The 17,120-nt window shown below is 44.0% G+C and overlaps 2 protein-coding genes across 2 annotated transcripts; one reads left to right on the forward strand and one right to left on the reverse strand.

Annotated features, from left to right (window-relative positions):
* Window positions 1-660: 660 nt before the first annotated feature.
* LOC133460582 (uncharacterized) lies at window positions 661-10,994 on the forward strand. Its single transcript, XM_061741224.1, has 3 exons — window positions 661-814; window positions 2,832-3,012; window positions 5,014-10,994. The coding sequence occupies exons 2-3, from the start codon at window positions 2,851-2,853 to the stop codon at window positions 9,433-9,435; spliced, it is 4,584 nt and encodes a 1,527-aa protein (XP_061597208.1). The 5' UTR covers window positions 661-814; window positions 2,832-2,850; the 3' UTR covers window positions 9,436-10,994.
* Window positions 10,995-11,546: 552 nt separating this feature from the next.
* Window positions 11,547-16,779, reverse strand: LOC133460600 (apolipoprotein Eb-like). The gene is made up of 5 exons (XM_061741245.1): window positions 16,733-16,779; window positions 16,570-16,633; window positions 14,090-14,240; window positions 12,821-13,108; window positions 11,547-11,989 (listed from the first exon to the last, which is right to left on the reverse strand). The coding sequence occupies exons 2-5, from the start codon at window positions 16,610-16,612 to the stop codon at window positions 11,683-11,685; spliced, it is 789 nt and encodes a 262-aa protein (XP_061597229.1). The 5' UTR covers window positions 16,613-16,633; window positions 16,733-16,779; the 3' UTR covers window positions 11,547-11,682.
* Window positions 16,780-17,120: the final 341 nt, after the last annotated feature.

Consider the following 17,120-nt stretch of genomic DNA (forward strand, 5'->3'; position numbering starts at 1 on the left):
AAGTTATTTGTCGATACAAAGTTTTTTTTCATGTAGATCAAGGACCAAAAGGTGTAGACAGAAGCCAAAGCTTATTTTGTCTACCCTTTTAACATAATATAATATATATATATATATATATTTGTATTCAGTTTTTTCATGCCTGTCACATGGTTGCGGCTGCATTAAAGAAAGCTCTGTCCTTGTTGGTTCTTCCAAAATATAAAGAAAAATACAAAAACCTCTGCAACAACTCGAGATACTCCAGGTTTTTACTTAACATGAACTTTTTAATGTAATTTTATTTTGTTTTCAGAGTCATAAACATCAAAAATCTTGATTTTGAAAATTTGAATGTTTTGATGTTCTGATCCGGTGCCAAATACTCTGTTGTCAGATGCAAAAACCCACAAACAACAAAAAAACAGAAAAGAACGAACATAGAATTATAGAATTATGAGGCAGGAACCAACATGACGGAAACAAATATAAAAGTGAAATGTTTCTCTGAATTTCCCGTTACAATTCCGACTTAAATGAGGTTCCAGTTAGATTTCCGACTTGAGCGGATCCGTTTTGCTTGTTTCTCTGGCAGGAACTGGCAACCCATGTGACTCCTCCTCCAGTAAAACCAGCTCGGAAGCTTGAAGGCGCGGAATCAAACAAAACAAATCCACTGATAACTCTTTCTTCCTCTTTCTAGTAAATATTGTGTATTTTGAACTCGGGTTGGAGGCGTATCCTCGGAAGCGGCTTTAGCGGGGCAGAAGCGCCGCTCTGGTGCGTCGTTGCTTCACTGCAGAGCCGCACACGCGCAGATCAGCCCTCTGCAAAGGTTAGTTACTGAAATATATTTATATTTTTATATAAATATATATATTTCATATAGTTACTGAAATATATATATATATTTTGGCCCGTTTTTTTAAATTATTATTATTATTGACAGCTATATACAGAAAAGGTACAAAACTTCAGGATAAAATGCAGTTACAAAGGACAGTAAATTATATAGCTATCAAAATAAAATAGAAGGCTTGAGGTTTAAGGAGGAAAAATAAATATAAAAAAATCAGGAAATATTATATTTCTCACATAGGCTTCTCATTTTAACCGCTTTGGGGTTTAAGCTCTGTTTAAGACTGTCTGAATACGATATTAATATAGCTTTGAGAACAATTATATTTGGACGTTGGCTAGCAAATTTAGTACAGTGAATACGATATTTAGCAATAATTAAGAGAAGCCTGATTAAATATACTTTGTCTGGGCTTGTCATATCATTTTTTTGTTACACCAAATAGTACATGTTGATTGCTCAAGTTAAAGGAAGAATCAACTTTAGCATTTATAAAAATTATTAAGGTCAATCCAGAGAATATGAGTATATGTGCAATTCCAGAATAAGTGAGATATTCTTTGATCCACATTACCAAAAAAACAAAAGAGTGTGTCAATGTTTATCTTATTTTTAATAAGATTGGTCTTGACTTGATAGCATCTATGAAGTATTTTAAAAGTAACCTCTCTGACCCATGTGTTTTTCCAATCTATCTCATTATATAAGTTATTCCAATAGAAAACTGCTGCAGGTTTAGAAACAATATCTCTTTGTATAATATATCTAATGCAATGATTTGTAGCTTTATCATTTAGTAAAGGGCAAATATTACTAACATATATATCATCGGGATTCAACCTTGGAATATTACAATTTTTACCTTTAGGAGCAAAACACAGTAACCTTTAACCTAAAATATTATTATCAACCCATCTCTCGATATATAAAGATTTGTTTTTGAATCTAATGTCTTGATTGTTCCAAATGAAATATTTGTGGGGAGAGAAATTGTGTGTGTACATCATGGACCAGGATAATAGAAGATGGCTGTTAAAGTTAGATAGTTTCACAGGTAATTTGGAAATATTGTAGTTACATATGAGCAGAAAATTTTTCAAGAAAAGTTTGATCCATGAGTTAGTGAAATATCAGCAGGATTTCACCGTAAATCTGAAGTCACAGCAGTTAATCAAAAATCTGACGTCACAGCAGTTGATCAGACCCGTCACGTGGTGGCGGCTGCATCAAAGAAAGCTCTGTCCTTGTTGGTTCTTTCAAAATATAAAGAAAAATACAAAAACATCTGCAACAACTTTGCTCAACATGAACTTTTTAATGTCATTTTATTTTGTTTTCAGAGTCATAAACATCAAAAATCTTCTGATCCGGGCCACTTTAGGAGCTCGTGGCTCAGTTACGCCGGTGCTAAATGCTCCGTGGGCCAGATGTGCCCCAGACTTCATAATCTGGGCCAAACCTGGGTTCAAGCATGACCCAGATGTGTCATATTTACAATTCGCTCCACCTGTGTGTCTCCACAAGGCTCCACGCTTAAGCACCCCCACCTTATTCCCCTGCACCGGACACATTTGGGCCTGATCCGGGCCACTTTGGGCCATCATGGCTCGGTTTTGGTGGTGAGATATTTCACAAACGGAGAGGTTGACTAGTCACCAGTGCATCAGTCCGATGAAGAGAAGTTCGGTCTTGTTCAGTTTCAGACATGTGCATTTTAAAGCTGTGATTTCAGACTTATGACACACACATATGGACGGACGGACGGACGGACGGACGGACGGACACATCAGACCAAACATCCTGATTTCCAACTGTTGATTCTGTGCTGATGAGCACCTTTACAGAGGGCTGGTCTTGTAATACCACTTTGTCCCACTAGAGGGCGACTTGAGCTGCCAACCCGTGAACCGTCTGCTGCCCCCATGTGGTCAGATGCTGCGTAGACGTGGCCTAAACTGCAGATTTAATGTGTTTTTCTGTGGTGATATTGAAGGGATATCGGTCCTGGCCCGATGGAGGAGATGTGCGACGAAGCCAGCGGCAGGCCGGACTCAGGTTCGGCGGTGGAGCGAGGAACGGGCGATGGGAGGAAACTCGTAACGACGACGGGAGGCGCCGGTTCGGCGGAGGACGAGCCGCTCGCCTCGAGTTCTCTGAGAATCCCAGAAGCAGACGTGAGTCTTCATCTCTTATCTTAACTTTCAGCGAAATGCAGAAACAAACTATGACAAAAACTTTATTTAAAAGAGAACAGACTAAAAAATAAATGCTGTTTGAGTGCAGAGATATGAAACTGCAAAGTTTCCAGTTAACGGATGCTAAATGGTGTGGTGCCTTTAGGAAAGTTGTAATAGATGCAGTTCCTCTGCTGACCACCGGGGGGTCTCTGAATCTCCACTGGCCTCCATGTTAAGATAATAATAATAATAATAATAATAATAATAATAATAATAATAATAATAATAATACAATTAATTTATTTAAGGCGCCTTTCAGGGCACTCAACAATGATTAAAAGACCAAAAAAAAAAGGACAACAATATAAATGCAATAAAATCAGAGATAAAATCAACAAAATGTGCAACTTTACTCCCAAAATAAACATGTTTCCACCCTTCCATCTTTTCTATAAATGTTTATAAATGGGGGCGGGTATCTGATGCAAGTCTGAAATGAGAGAAACACAGGAAAACACCCAACGGCCACACAAGCCTTTGGAATCTGCAAGAGAGAAAACAAACAAACAGAAACGGGAACAGGCAGAGACACAAGCAGCAACAATTCCAGGTCTCTAAAACTGAATCAGGACTAGGCTACTGTGATTATCTGTCCCCCAAAACGGTGTGGGTGAGGGCATGTAGGTGAGTGAGCAGTAGGAGTGTAACGATACACTAATCTCACGATACGGTACGATACACGATATTGAGGTCACGATAACGATATGATACGATATTATAGCAAGATTTTTTTTTAAAACCTTATATGAGGAATATATGAAAAAATTGTCTTTTATTTGAAAGACACAAAATAAAAAACAATGCTGTGCGTTTGCCCTATTGTTACAGTTTGTAATGCTTTATAACTGTTTAAGTTTTAAAGAGCAAGCCATCTTCAGTTTCATACAAGTACAAATATTTTGCCACAAACTGAATAGTTTCTCTCATGTATGACTTGACTTTTTTGTTTTCCAGAAATGTATCAACTAAAATTAAATAAACAAATAAAAGTAAATAAATAAACTATGAAAAGTCCCAAACTCCAAATGCAACAGGACTGTTATTTAGCTTATGACAGAGCTAAGAGCTTTTTTTTATTTTATTTTATTTTGCCTTTATTTAACCAGGTCGGTCCCGTTGAGACACAATGACCTCTTTTTCAAGGGAAGCCTGGCCAAGACAGCAGCATAAAAGAAATTACAATTGCAGACACAAGTCAGACAACAAAAACAACAATTACAAGGCATAGAAATGACAACACACAGATAAAATACATTTCAAGGGGGAAGCAACAGGGCTAAGGCTCTGGATTCACATTAAAAACAGAAACAAGTACGATATGAAGCTGCTCCAATTTCTCTAACACGAGTTTTCAGAGCTCCAAGATTGATGAGCTCCTTTAGCTTTAGAGTTTTTTGCAGTGCATTCCAGGCAACAGGTGCAGCGTAGTTAAAGCAGTGCTTACCAAGTTCTGAGCTTCAGCCACATGCTCCCAGCCTGAGGCCGTAAGGTGAACCCCGTTATCGTTTCATCCCGCTCCCACCTTTGGAGAAGACACAATCTTTACATAATAAAAAAGATTGATTCATGCTCACCTTATAAGTAAAAGTTCTGAGCTCAAAACCCTGCTAGAGTCCCGTGATCGGGACCGCAAAACGGTACTAGTTTCTTCTGAGCGTAGTAAGATTTTGGTCCGCGGGTCGAGGCGCGGCTGTCACGTGATCCCGCTGCACCAATAGAATGCGCGTTACTAGTAAACACAATATATTAATATTAATAACCCAATATCGCGCTACAGTTTGTCACCTCCACGACACGTATCGTGACGTTTTTGTATCGCAAAATTTCGAGGCATGATATATTGTTACACCCCTAGTGGTGGTGGTGGGGGGGGGGTACAATCACGCCAAGGAAGCCGACAAGGAAGTTTCCAACTTTGAACGTCTCTTTTGTCTGCAGGCTGGCGACCCGGAGGCTGGGGGGTCCGGCGGGTCAGGTCCGAGGAGAGGGGATCTCTGTTTCCCTCTGGATGACCTCCCCGTGCACGAGGACGTGACTCCTGGAGCCTTCACAGTGGCTAGCGCCCGTGAACCAGACGGCGTGGTTCCTGCAGGAGCTTCTGAGTGTGGACCTGCAACCGTCCAGGGGGAGGGTGAGCCTCAGCTTCCAAATGAGCAAAGACAAGACGGCGGAGGTTCGTCCTCAGAGACGGCGACCAAGGCAGCGTACCGCTCGGTTCTTCATCACATGCGGGATCAGAAAAAGCACAAACCCGGTCGACGCCTCAAGAAGAAGACGCTCATGAAAATGGCCAAACTGCTCGTCATCGCCAAGGACTGGGACGGCAGGGAAGACGGGATGTTAAACATGGCGGGAATTCTGCGGCACAAAGATCTTTTCGCATCGATTGCGTCTCAAACTGAGACGAGTTCAGCTGAAGGTGGACGGACTTCATCACCGACGGTATCTAACAGGAAGAGGAAAGCAGAAGACAAAGAGAGTGAAAACGGCAGTGAATCCAGAAAACCATCCGACGGAGAGTCCGGGCTGCAAACAGCATCAGATGAGCAAAAGAGGTTGGGTGACATCAGCTCAGGAACCACAACCACATGTGGCGACGGAGAGCTGCCAAAAGACGAAGCGGCGGAAACATCTGCCGTCAACACGTCCAAACCGAGGAAGAGGGCAGCCAAAGCTGCCGAGCAGAAGTCAGCCAAGAACGAGGACGACGCAGCCAGAGAGGGTCCGATAGGGAGCAACAGAACCGCCCCGAAGGTCAAGAGGACACCCGGACAGATGATCGGGAAAAAGACGAAGGCGTCACCTGGAGGAAACCGGAGGAGGAAGAAGACGTCTGTGAGGTCGATCCGGTTGGCTCGGGCTGCAGCCGACGGAGACGAAGCAGCGTCTTCTCAAGCCGAGAAAGTGGACCGTAAAACCGGAATCACCGAGAACAGAACCCAACAACGAGCAAACATCCAGAGAACCGGGAAGAAGGAAGTCCCTGCATCCCAGCAAGCTGGAGATGTTTCTCTGCAGGAACCAAACAGACCCGACCTCGACGTAGAAGCTGCACCACCCTCAGAACCGTCTGTGGACACCCCGGTTTGGGATTCAAACTACTACCCGTCCGTAGAAATGGAGACCAAACCGGCGGAAGACGAGCAGCCTATCACGACTCTCTGGAACAAAGGTGGGGTTCCCCGGAGAAGGAGAAAGGACAAAGCCGTGGACAGAAATGTACTTTGGAAGATTAAGAACGAACCAGTTTGGGAAGCTGCGACAAGTTTCCCTCCGATGGACGTAAAAACCGAACCTCGAGCATTGCATAGGTCCACTCACGACCACGAGCCTCCGCATTCAGCTGCTAAGGAGAACCCAAAGAAGAAGCTGGCAAGAAAACGTAGAAGTAAGAGAGAGAAACTACAAGCTACCGTCACATCGGTGGAAAGCACAGAGGAAGAGGACGATTCAAACTACGAGAAACTCCGACCGAGGACATTACGATCGAAGGTGACGGCAGCACACGAGGAATACTTGACAAGATATCTAAAAGGTTCACGGAAAAGGCCGGCGAAGACAAGAAACACCCCTTCAGATGTTTCTAACGACCTGAAAACCGAACAAGAGACGTCCGACGCACCGAACCCTAAAAATACGCCAAAACGTAAATATAGACGGAAAGGTCAGGCGGCGAGGGCGAGTGAGAACCCGCCGGCAAACGAAGAGCCATCCTTGGGACTTCCTTCACTGGGAAACGTTTCTGGAGACGTTAAAGTCGAAAGGAAAAGAACCAAACGGAAGATGGGAACCAGCGGGTCTGCATTCAAAGAGGCGGTTCATCCTCCCGACTCTTTGGAGTCAAACTCGCCCAGAGAGGGGATGCTGGGAAGTACGAAGAGGTCACGGAGGTCAAAGTGGAAGGCGGACAGTTTTATTTCTCCGGGAGGTCGGCTGGAGACGACTCCAGAGATCCCCGAGACAAAATTGACCGTGCAGGGGCTTTGGTCGAAGGGTTCAGGGGGGAAACCGACGCCACGGATGGGAGGAGCCACACCAGAGCTGAAAGATCCGTTTGCTGTTTTTGAGTTCGACTCCGAAGAGTCGACATCAGAGATGAAACCGGGTGAAGAAGTAAGAAAGAAGACAACTCCACCAAGAGCTGAAATCCAGCATGAATATGAAGCGGGAGCTCCTGAGGATCGAGGATCGTGCAAAAGCACCTGGCGCAAAAGAAAGCTTGAAACTACGACGAAGACTCTTGATGCACCGTCCCATCCGGTGGATTTAAAAGCCATCAAGCAAGAACCTGACAAGCAGGACGCCTCATCTGCTCCTCCTGCGAGAAGGATCCGGAGGAGACGACGGAGGAGTAAGACCCACTGGGTCGGCCAAAGGAAAGTCAAGCGTCTTCGGATCAGCGCCGTCTGCGGTGGTCCAGCTGATGTGGCATCGTCCTCCCTCGAGCCCGGCGTCTGCGAGTCCACCGATGAAGCCGCCAACCTCGGGCAGCAGGAAGCGTCAACCAACGTCAGGCACCGTCCTCTTCAACCGCTGAAGTCGCAGAAGAAGAAGAAGAAGAGTCTCCGGTGCCCTTTTTGCCGCCGCTGCTTTCGCCACATCGCAGCGTTCACGCGCCACAAGCGGATCCACACGGGCGAGAAACCATTCAGGTGCCAAACGTGCGGCAAGAGCTTCGCCAGCGTCCGGGAGGTCAACCTGCATTCGAAGGTCCACCGGGAACCTCCGGCGCCACGCTGCCCGTGTTGTGACGGGATGTTTCGGAGCAAAGCCGAGCTCATCCGTCACTTCAGGACACATCTGAACGACATCGATGGCGCTGGTGACGATGAGGTCTTCAGGTGCTCGCTGTGTTTGAAGGAGTTCACGAAGGCGACTGCTCTGGAGAAGCACCGGCGAACGCACTGCGGTAATCTGAACAGGAAACGGTTTGGTTCCTCAGATCTGCGTTTCCACCAAAATACACGCCGGACATGCAAAGACTCGTCCCTTAAAAGAGGCTTCGAGATTGATTCGGCTCCAACGGTGTCCTCCTGCAACGCTGAACCAACCGCAACTGCCATCTGTTCCACCAGGGCCGAGACGGACGGGTTCCCTGCTCCTCAGGGTGGCGACGCAGCGGTTTTAAGATGTCCGATATGCAAACAGTGCCACCGCCACTGGTGCGACTACGCTCAGCATTTGCAGACCCACCGCTGTCAGGTGTGCAGATGGCAGGACAGCCTGGAGGCGGGAAACGTCAGTGCCCCATCGCCTCCGCGCTCGTCTCAGCGGCCCTCCGCCCTCCGCCTCCAGCTGATCACTCCCAAACTCGGTGGGAGGTTCTTGTGCGGTCGGTGTGGGAAGTGTTTTCCTCGCTGGAACCAGCTCTGGCTGCACCAGCGCCTCCACCGACGGGCAGGGAGGCCTTTCCGCTGCAGCGCGTGTGAGCTGGAGTTCCACTTCCTGGGTTCGTACGTCGACCACCTGCGGGAGCACGCTGCTCGGACGCCCCACGCCTGCCCGGCGTGTCCCGCCGCCTTCGCGGACCGAGCGTCCCTGAGATCCCACGTCTCCGACTGCTACCGACGCCAGCAGCGTTTGAAGTGCAGCGCGTGCGGGAAACGTTTCTCCTCCCGGGGAAATCTGCGGAAACATGAGCTGCGACATAGAGGTGCCAAGACGCACGCCTGCCTGCCGTGCGGCCGCGCCTTCTCTGGCCACGCCGCGCTGGCGGATCACCTGGAGATCCACCGGAGACGCCTCAGCGCGCCACGGCCAACGCCCGTCTCCGGACCGTTTCTGTTCCCGTATGGCTGCAGGAAGTGCAGCGCCAGGTTCTCCAGCGCCGAGCTGCTCCAGGCGCATCAGGTGCGCCACGCCGCGGCCGGCGACGCGCCGGGGAGCCGTCCGGAGACGATAGCTCCCCTCGTTTCCAGCAGAGCCCCCTCGGACATCCAGGGAGCAACGGCGGGGTCGTCCGGGCGACCGCACCGGCTGCCGGTCAGCACCAAGAAGCACCTGTTCAGGTATCCTGACCCGAACCGCCTGTACGTGGTACCGGTCCTCTCCTCGGAGCCGCCCATCGTAGTCCAGGACGCAGGGGAGGAAGATCTGAGCAGCGACGACCAATCCGGTCTTCCTCCCGGGAAACCAGGAGCGGGCAGGAACTCAGGTGCACCGCGGTGGCCGAACACTAACGGAGGATCACGTGACCTGAAGCTCTTGGTTCAGTCGCTACTTCCTGACAGGTGGTTGAAGGAGACTCGCTGTGAACGTGCACCGTTGACGGACGTCCACGCCTGCACCACCTGCGCGGCCAGCTTCACGGACATCAGACAGCTGCACACGCACTACATGGGCCACGCCAGGGGGATGTGAGGCGGCGTCTCTGACACGCCAGGGACTCCCCGTCCTCAAGCGGACCAGAACCAGCGATTCTGCAGACACTTACGGACGTCTCAGCGTTTGCTGTTGAAATGTGTCGCTTCAGTTTTGGTGTTTTATTACGTAGGTCGTTTGTTTTTACCTCAAACAAGTATTATTACTTCCTTACAAAACCTACAAAAGGACTTTTGACAGAAAACCAGTGTTAGTTCTCCCGGTCCGGTGTGAACACCCGGGTCCTCGATGTTCTGCTACTGAGTTTGTTGTTTCTCATAAGAATTTGCAGTTTTACATTTTCCCATGTTTCTGTTTGTTGTTTTAGACTTTATACATTTTTATGTTTTTTATTTTATTTGATTATTATTATTATTATTATTATTATTATAATTTTGTAAAAGTAGGTTTAAAGAACTTTTAAGGCACTCTATGTAACAATGATGCCTGGGCTCGCTGATGCAGTTTCTATTGAGTGAGAATGGTCCGGCATGACTTGTAATGCCACGTTAAACCACTAGAGGTGCCCTGTACGCTGGGAGCTGACCGCAGACGGTATAAAAAAAAAGAACTGAACCCCTCTGTGATGTCACCAACAGGGTTTCTGTAGCTTTTTTATCTTCTTCCTCTTCTGAGCTCCGCCCATTCCTGGTTAATCCAAAAATGGGCGGGACAAAGAGGCTCAACGACGGGCTGGATTACGTCCACCGTACTTTGGTCACCACAAGCTAGCTGCAATGCTATGGTGCTAAGTAGCGTTATATTACTGTAGTTCAGACAGAATCTGTCAAATTTTTTCCTTTACTACTGAAATTACATCAGAAATGATTACTTTTACTAACGTGAGACCAACGTTCGGCTAACTAACTCGCAGCTGGAGGATCTCCAGGCCAAGCTGGATGGTGGCTCGGTTGGAGGGGCGGGCTGTTCTGGCCTCTGGACTAATGACTGACAAGTCAGGGGCTGGATTCTGGTTCTGTTCCATGTCTTGACAAAAAATCAGCTGTTCAGTTGTTGTGGATGTGAAAGTGAAAGAAGCTGATTTCTGCTGTGAAGTCGGATATTTCTAAATCTCTGTTGGATCCAGACCCTGGTGGTCAGTAGAGGAACTGCACTTTTCATCGACTAAGGATTGTATCATAGTCAGACGTAACTTGCTACAACTGGTGTGAACTTCGTTGCGTTATGCCGCCACCATGTGGTCCAGAGTGTTATTGCTGCCTAGAGTGACTTTTGTGCATTCATTTACATTTCATTTAATATCTTTATTTCTACTTTTTGTACTTTTTTCAGTTTTATACAGTCATTTTATTTTTGTATCCTCTTTTGAATTAAAGAAAAACAATCGTTTTTTTTTTTTTTTTTATATTTAAAGATATCCGGTCGGTATCCTTCACATCTTATTTCAGTATTTGTAGTTTTTGTGCTGCTGGAACTTTTGTTCAGAGTTTTGTCTCCGTGGCGACCGGGAGTCAGTGTCTCCTTGGACTGTGTGTTCTCAGATATTCCTGTTATCTCCAACTGTTGTGGTGCGATGATAAAACCTTATCAGTGTTTTCTTTTGTTGTCGTCGTGTGCTTCTTGTTTTAAACCTTGGTGTGGTCTTGTGACCACACCCCCGCGCTGCTGGACGTCTCAGTTCCCCCAGTAAAGAAAACAGACCCTCACAAGTGTGTGGAGTGGATTTATTTGATGTTACACTTCTTACTTTATTCCATCGGTTTATTCCATTGGTTTAACGAGACTAGTTTTAGTATGCTTATAATTTATAAGCATACTAAAACTAGTCTTGTTTATATGGAAGAGTATTAGGGCCAGGCAGGAGAAAAATAAAAATAATATTTTAGAGGAGGGAGATTTTTTTTTCATTATGCACTTTGAGAAAAAAGTCGAATTGTCGAGAAAAAAGTTGAAATGTTGAGAAAAAAGGCGAAATTTCAACTTTATTCACAAAATTTCGACTTTATTGTATTTCAACATTAATCTCGACATTTTGGCTTTTTCCTCAAAATTGTACTTCAACATTAATCTCGACATTTCAACTTTTTTCATGTGACCCCCGCACTGCTGGACGTCTCAGTTCCCCGGTAAATAAAACAGACCCTCACAAGTGTGTGGAGTGGATTTTATTTGATGTTACACTTCTTATTTTATTCCATCGGTTTCTGTTTTATCGGCGAATTCTTTGAAACCCTCCACACGTAGCAGATCTGGATCGGGAGGATGTAGGACGACCCAGGAGACTCCTTACATGGACTCTCTGATCTGGGTGATGTAGGGCTGGAACCAGTTGCGCAGCGTTTCCATCTGGCCCCCCAGGGCGGACGTCAGGTCCTCGGTGGTGTCCTCGAAGCGCTCCTTGATGTCCTCGGCGGCGGTCTGGATCTGGCCCTTCACGGTCTCCATCTGGGACTTCAGCAGGTCATTGATGGTGGTCATCTTGGCCTGGGCGTTGACGCGCACCTGGGCGAAGTACGGGTCCAGGCGGGCCCTCAGGTCCTCGGCGTGGTCCGAGCTGCGGGAGTGCAGCTCGCTGAAGTAGTCGCCCACGACTCTGCGAGGAGAAAGACGGGCCGCAAAGAAAAAGTTGATAACGAGCAAATGATGAGGGTCTGTCTAAGGCAATTGAGAAAGTTAGAACTATGTACATAAAATACATGTATTTAAATGCACATTCAATTGTAAGGAATGTACAGAAGAGTATTAGGGCCATGCAGGAAAAAAATATTTGAGAGGGGAAGATTTTTTTTTATTGTGCATTTCGAGGAAAAAGTCGAAATGTCGAGAAAAACGTTGAAATGTTGAGATTAATGTTGAAATACAATTTCGAGAAAAATGTCGAGATTAATGTTGAAGTACAATTTCGAGAAAAAAGTTGAAATGTCGAGATTAATTTTGAAATACAATTTCAAGAATAAAGTCGAAATTTTGCCCTTTTTCTCAACATTTCAACTTTATTCACGAAATTTTGACTTTTTTCTCGACATTTTGACTTTTTTCTCAACATTTCGACTTTTTCTCGAAATTGTACTTTAACATTAATCTCGACATTTCAACTTTATTCACGAAATTTTTACTTTTTTTCTCAACATTTGGACTTTTTTCTTGAAATTGTACTTCAACATTAATCTCGACATTTGGACTTTTTTTCTCGACATTTCCACTTTTTTCTCGAAGTTCTTCCTCTAAAATATTATTTTTCTTTTTCTCCTGCCTGGCCCTAATACTCGTCCGTAGTTCAACACTTCCACTTCCACAAGTTAAAGACTTTAAAAAGCGTGCGCCGGATCATTCTGGTCCTGCCGGAAGAAGTCAATAAAACCAAAGGGAGTAAAAGCGTCTTACTGGACTGCGTTTCCCATCATGCACCTGCAGCTGGACTCACCTCTTCATCTCCTCGGTGTCCTTCAGGATGCGTTTGTTCAGCTTGCGGCTGTAGGCGGACAGGCGGTTCCTGACGTCGTCGGTGTTGAGCTCCACCATGGTCCTCAGCTCCTGGCCGTACAGGTCCATCTGCTGGCGGGCGTCGGTCATGTGCTCGCCCAGCTTTCCCGCCATGCGCTGCAGGTCCCGCCCCAGGCGCTCGCTGGCCTCCTGGGTGTAGGGAGCTAGCTTGGTGTGCAGGTCGTCCTTGTACATGGACATCTCCGCCACGCTGTCCTGGAACAGGGTGCTGTCGGGGCGAGACGGGCCGGTTCAGACGCATTTACAGTATTCTCCACAATTTCAATAGATGTTAGGGGTGTAACGATACACTAATCTCACGATACGGTACGATACGATATTATAGCAGTATTTTTTTAACAACCTTGAATGAGGAACATATGACTGGAAAAAAATGGTCTTTTATTTGAAAGACACAAAATACAAAACAATGCTGTGCGTTTGCCCTACTGTTACAGTTTGTAATGCTTTATAACTGTTTATGTTTTATGACAGAGAGGGGAGCTATAATTTAAGGGGTACTCTAAATTTTAGGACTTGCAGAACACGAACAACAATGAAAATATTTTCTATATCAGTCAGTGGAGTTAAACTATGGAACAGAATGGATTCAGAATTAAAACAATGTCCAAACATGAACCAGTTTAAAATATAAAAACATGATTTTCACAAGGTAAAATTTTGTTTTAAATAGGTTAAATAACACTTGCTTTTGAAATAATGTTTGTTGATCAAATATCTGAAAGAAAGAACTATATCTTTTCAAATAATATAAATTACAGACAGAACAATGGAAATGTTCTTCTCTTTAATGTGTAAAATAAACTTAACCCAAACCAGGAAGAAAAAAACAAAATAACAGTGGACTTGTTGAAATGTTAAACCTCTACTTTATGTTCAGTTTTCTTTTTCCACTGCAGCAGAACTGAACTTCTTCACTAAAACGTATGTCCAATAAGTCATTATTGTTGGATGGTTACATTTCTCAAATTTAAAGGACCAAAATATCATTTTCTACCTTTCTTTTTCCCCCATTGTACCAAGCTGGTACCTAACCGTGACTTCTGTGGACCGTTACACCCCGATGTATGCCAAGGTAGATTGTGCCCAAAGATTTTCAGCACCAGCCGCCACTGGAAGTAATGTCTAAAACCAACCAATCAGGAGCTGGCAGCAGATTTGGTTGGATGTGAATAAGAGGTGAACTCACTCCAGCTCCCTGCTGATCTGGTGGCTGCGGATGTCCTTCACCACCTCCTCAGCCCTGGTGTTCATGTCCGTCATGTACTCCTTGAGCTTGTCCACCGTGTCCTCCAGCGTGCTCCTCCATTCCTCCGGAGCGATGCTTCGGGCCTGGCAGCCTAGCGCAGACGGAGACTCAGTTAGGAAATGTTTAGGTGATTTGATTTGATTTGATTTGAAAATTGTATTGCATGCATGATAAAAAGAGTAAAAAAAAGTAAAAATAAAACAGAATACAAATATATATATATATATATATATATATATATATATATATATATACATATATATATATATATATATATATATATATACACACACAGGACTGTCTCAGAAAATTTGAATATTGTGATAAAGTTCTTTATTTTCTGTAACGTAATTAAAAAAACAAAAATGTCATCAATTCTGGATTCATTACAAATCAACTGAAATATTGCAAGCCTTTTATTATTTTAATATTGCTGATTATGGTTTACAGTTTAAGATTAAGATTCCCAGAATATTCTAATTTTTTGAGATAGGATATTTGAGTTTTCTTAAGCTGTAAGCCATGATCAGCAATATTAAAATAATAAAAGGCTTGCAATATTTCAGTTGATTTGTAATGAATCCAGAATGTATGAAATTTTTGCATTACAGAAAATAAAGGACTTTATCTCAATATTCAAATTTTCTGAGACAGTCCTGTATGTACAGCACTTGGGCAGACCTCACGGATCCACCAACATGCTCGAAACGGAGTAGGAATGAAGTAAACACACTGAATCTTACATACATTCTTACATATAACAAGAGTTTCAATAAACTTACTTATAAAACACCCATACCTACTTTAATAACTGTTTAATATAGTCATATAATACTCAATTATATGTATAAATATAGTCAAAATCCAAGCAAATCAAGGCAAACAAAAGAAAACAAAACAAACACCCAGCATTTAGTTGTGCTACAATGTATGTATGTACTAATGGAAGTAATTATAATGTATAGTATTACATTATCATTACTTTACTATAATACTACAATATAAAAGAGAACAATAGACAGCAATGGTATAACAATATACTTGAATAACTATATGAGTAGATATGCTATATATACTGGTTCATATATTTACCTCCAATTATATACATAAAAATAACTATAAATCTATATATCGATATATATATACATATAACTATAAATCAATATATATTGCAAGCCGATTAACATCGTGGAGGATGATAATTCGCATAGCATCCAACGACTGCACATATAAACTGCCTTCCAGGGGAACCACTGTTGCTAAGATACTACTAATACTTACTAAGATACGGTTACTTAACAGTTTAATCCAAAGCAGTAGCCCATTTAGGAGAAGGGGATATTTTTTGAGCCTTTTATTTTCCTCCACATGAGGTTAGACATAATTACATGGAAGATTTTCTTGTACAATGTTTGTGATGCATATGGTTATTTTTTTTAAATTGAGCTGCTTAAAAAAACACGGAATCTTAAGTTAGTCTTTACAAGTGTAAAGTTGGGGACTACATTGTGTTTGTATTTATGAAGGAATGTTACATTCAGGTCAAAAGCTTTTTTTTGTGGAAAGTTGAATAAACATTGGCATAAAACAAGCATATTTGTCCTTTCTCATGTTGTTAACAGTATTAAGAAACATTTAAAAAATACCTTAAGGTAATTTAGAACAGCAAAAAATGTGTGAATAAATGTGCGATTAATATGCGATTAATCGCGAGTTAACTATGGACAACATGCAATTAATCGCGATTAAAAAAAATTATCGTTTGACAGCCCTAGTAAATACATAAAAGATTGCTTTTGCTGCTTAGGAGTGGGTTCAGTAAGCGGTATTTTCAAAATAAAAGTCTCAAACGATGGAAATGTAGCCTTAATGTTGATAAAAATGGATCACCTGGGGGTAATATATGACTACTTCCACCTCACCAGCTGACCACTGAGGGGGCTGGCTCCAAAAGTTCCCCAAGTTAAAATGTTCAACTTTGCAGCAGAAATAATCATATTTTCAACGATGATATGTCTAGTTAGATATGTCCAAGTAGCACTAGTTTGTGCTCCCTGAACAAACATATCTTGCTTTAATAGATATGTCGGCAGAACTAAGTGCTCCTACTTGGTGACGGGGCAATAAATGTTTTTCTGAACGTCCATGAAGAAATGAGAGACTTTCTTGCAGCAGACTGGTTTGCATGTTTTTTTACTCCAAATCCTTGTGCTCATAATTAACATAAACACGTATAAAATAATCCTTTGAGCCAAAGAAAGTTGGAAATTGCTGGACGAACGCAGCGGCTGATCGACGTTCTCGTCCGTCTCCGTCTTTTGTCCTCTCTGTTATTCCTTCATCTCCCTCACCTTCCAACAAACCATGCAATCCTCCTTTTTCGCCCCCTCTATTCCTCTTTTAAAAGTTTCTGAACTCACCTGAGAAGACGGCGAGGGCGAGGATTACTGCAAACACCTTCATGATGACTGCAAGCAAAGACCGCTGGGAAAAGAAGCCAAACACAACATGAATGATCTCTGGTTTCTGGAAGAAACCGACTCACTTTTGGAAGCAAAGGTTGGGTTGAGAGATGTGTCGTACCTCAGAAGTGTGATCTGCGATGACTCAGAGGCCGACTGAACCTCAGTATTTATGCAGTCTGGCTGCCATTGATTTGATCCAATAAACGTCACAACGATTGCTGACCTGCGTCCGAAGTTCCCAGTGTTGTTGTCATCTTTTATTGCTCTCTGTGTGTTATTTTGGCTCCACGTCACACCATGAAATCACCCATTCCTGACCCCATTACGGTCGGGAATGGGGGCGAATTGCAGAAGCGCGTTTCTGCCGACTTCTCGAATGAAATGTGATTCTCACTCGTCTCCAGGAGTCGAGCATGTGACAGATAATCAGAGAAATCAAGACTTTTCCAGCGGCGGCGGTGGCGGCTGCAGACGCATGGCTGTCTGACAGCGCAGCAGGCCAGAGG

This window comes from Cololabis saira, chromosome 15 (genome assembly GCF_033807715.1).
Source record: "Cololabis saira isolate AMF1-May2022 chromosome 15, fColSai1.1, whole genome shotgun sequence".
In the NCBI taxonomy this organism is placed as follows: Eukaryota; Metazoa; Chordata; class Actinopteri; order Beloniformes; family Belonidae; genus Cololabis; species Cololabis saira.

Bases quoted from the DNA above. Each gene is read 5' to 3' on its own strand.
- LOC133460600 (XM_061741245.1), bottom strand. From the start codon at position 16,612: ATGAAGGTGTTTGCAGTAATCCTCGCCCTCGCCGTCTTCTCAG. The intron at 14,241-16,569 runs GTGAGTTCAGAA...CGTCTGCGCTAG, and splicing joins CGCCCTCGCCGTCTTCTCAG to GCTGCCAGGCCCGAAGCATC. The intron at 13,109-14,089 runs GTGAGTTCACCT...TCGCCCCGACAG, and splicing joins CAGATCAGCAGGGAGCTGGA to CACCCTGTTCCAGGACAGCG.
- LOC133460582 (XM_061741224.1), top strand. From the start codon at position 2,851: ATGGAGGAGATGTGCGACGAAGCCAGCGGCAGGCCGGACTCAGGTTCG. The intron at 3,013-5,013 runs GTGAGTCTTCAT...TTTTGTCTGCAG, and splicing joins TGAGAATCCCAGAAGCAGAC to GCTGGCGACCCGGAGGCTGG.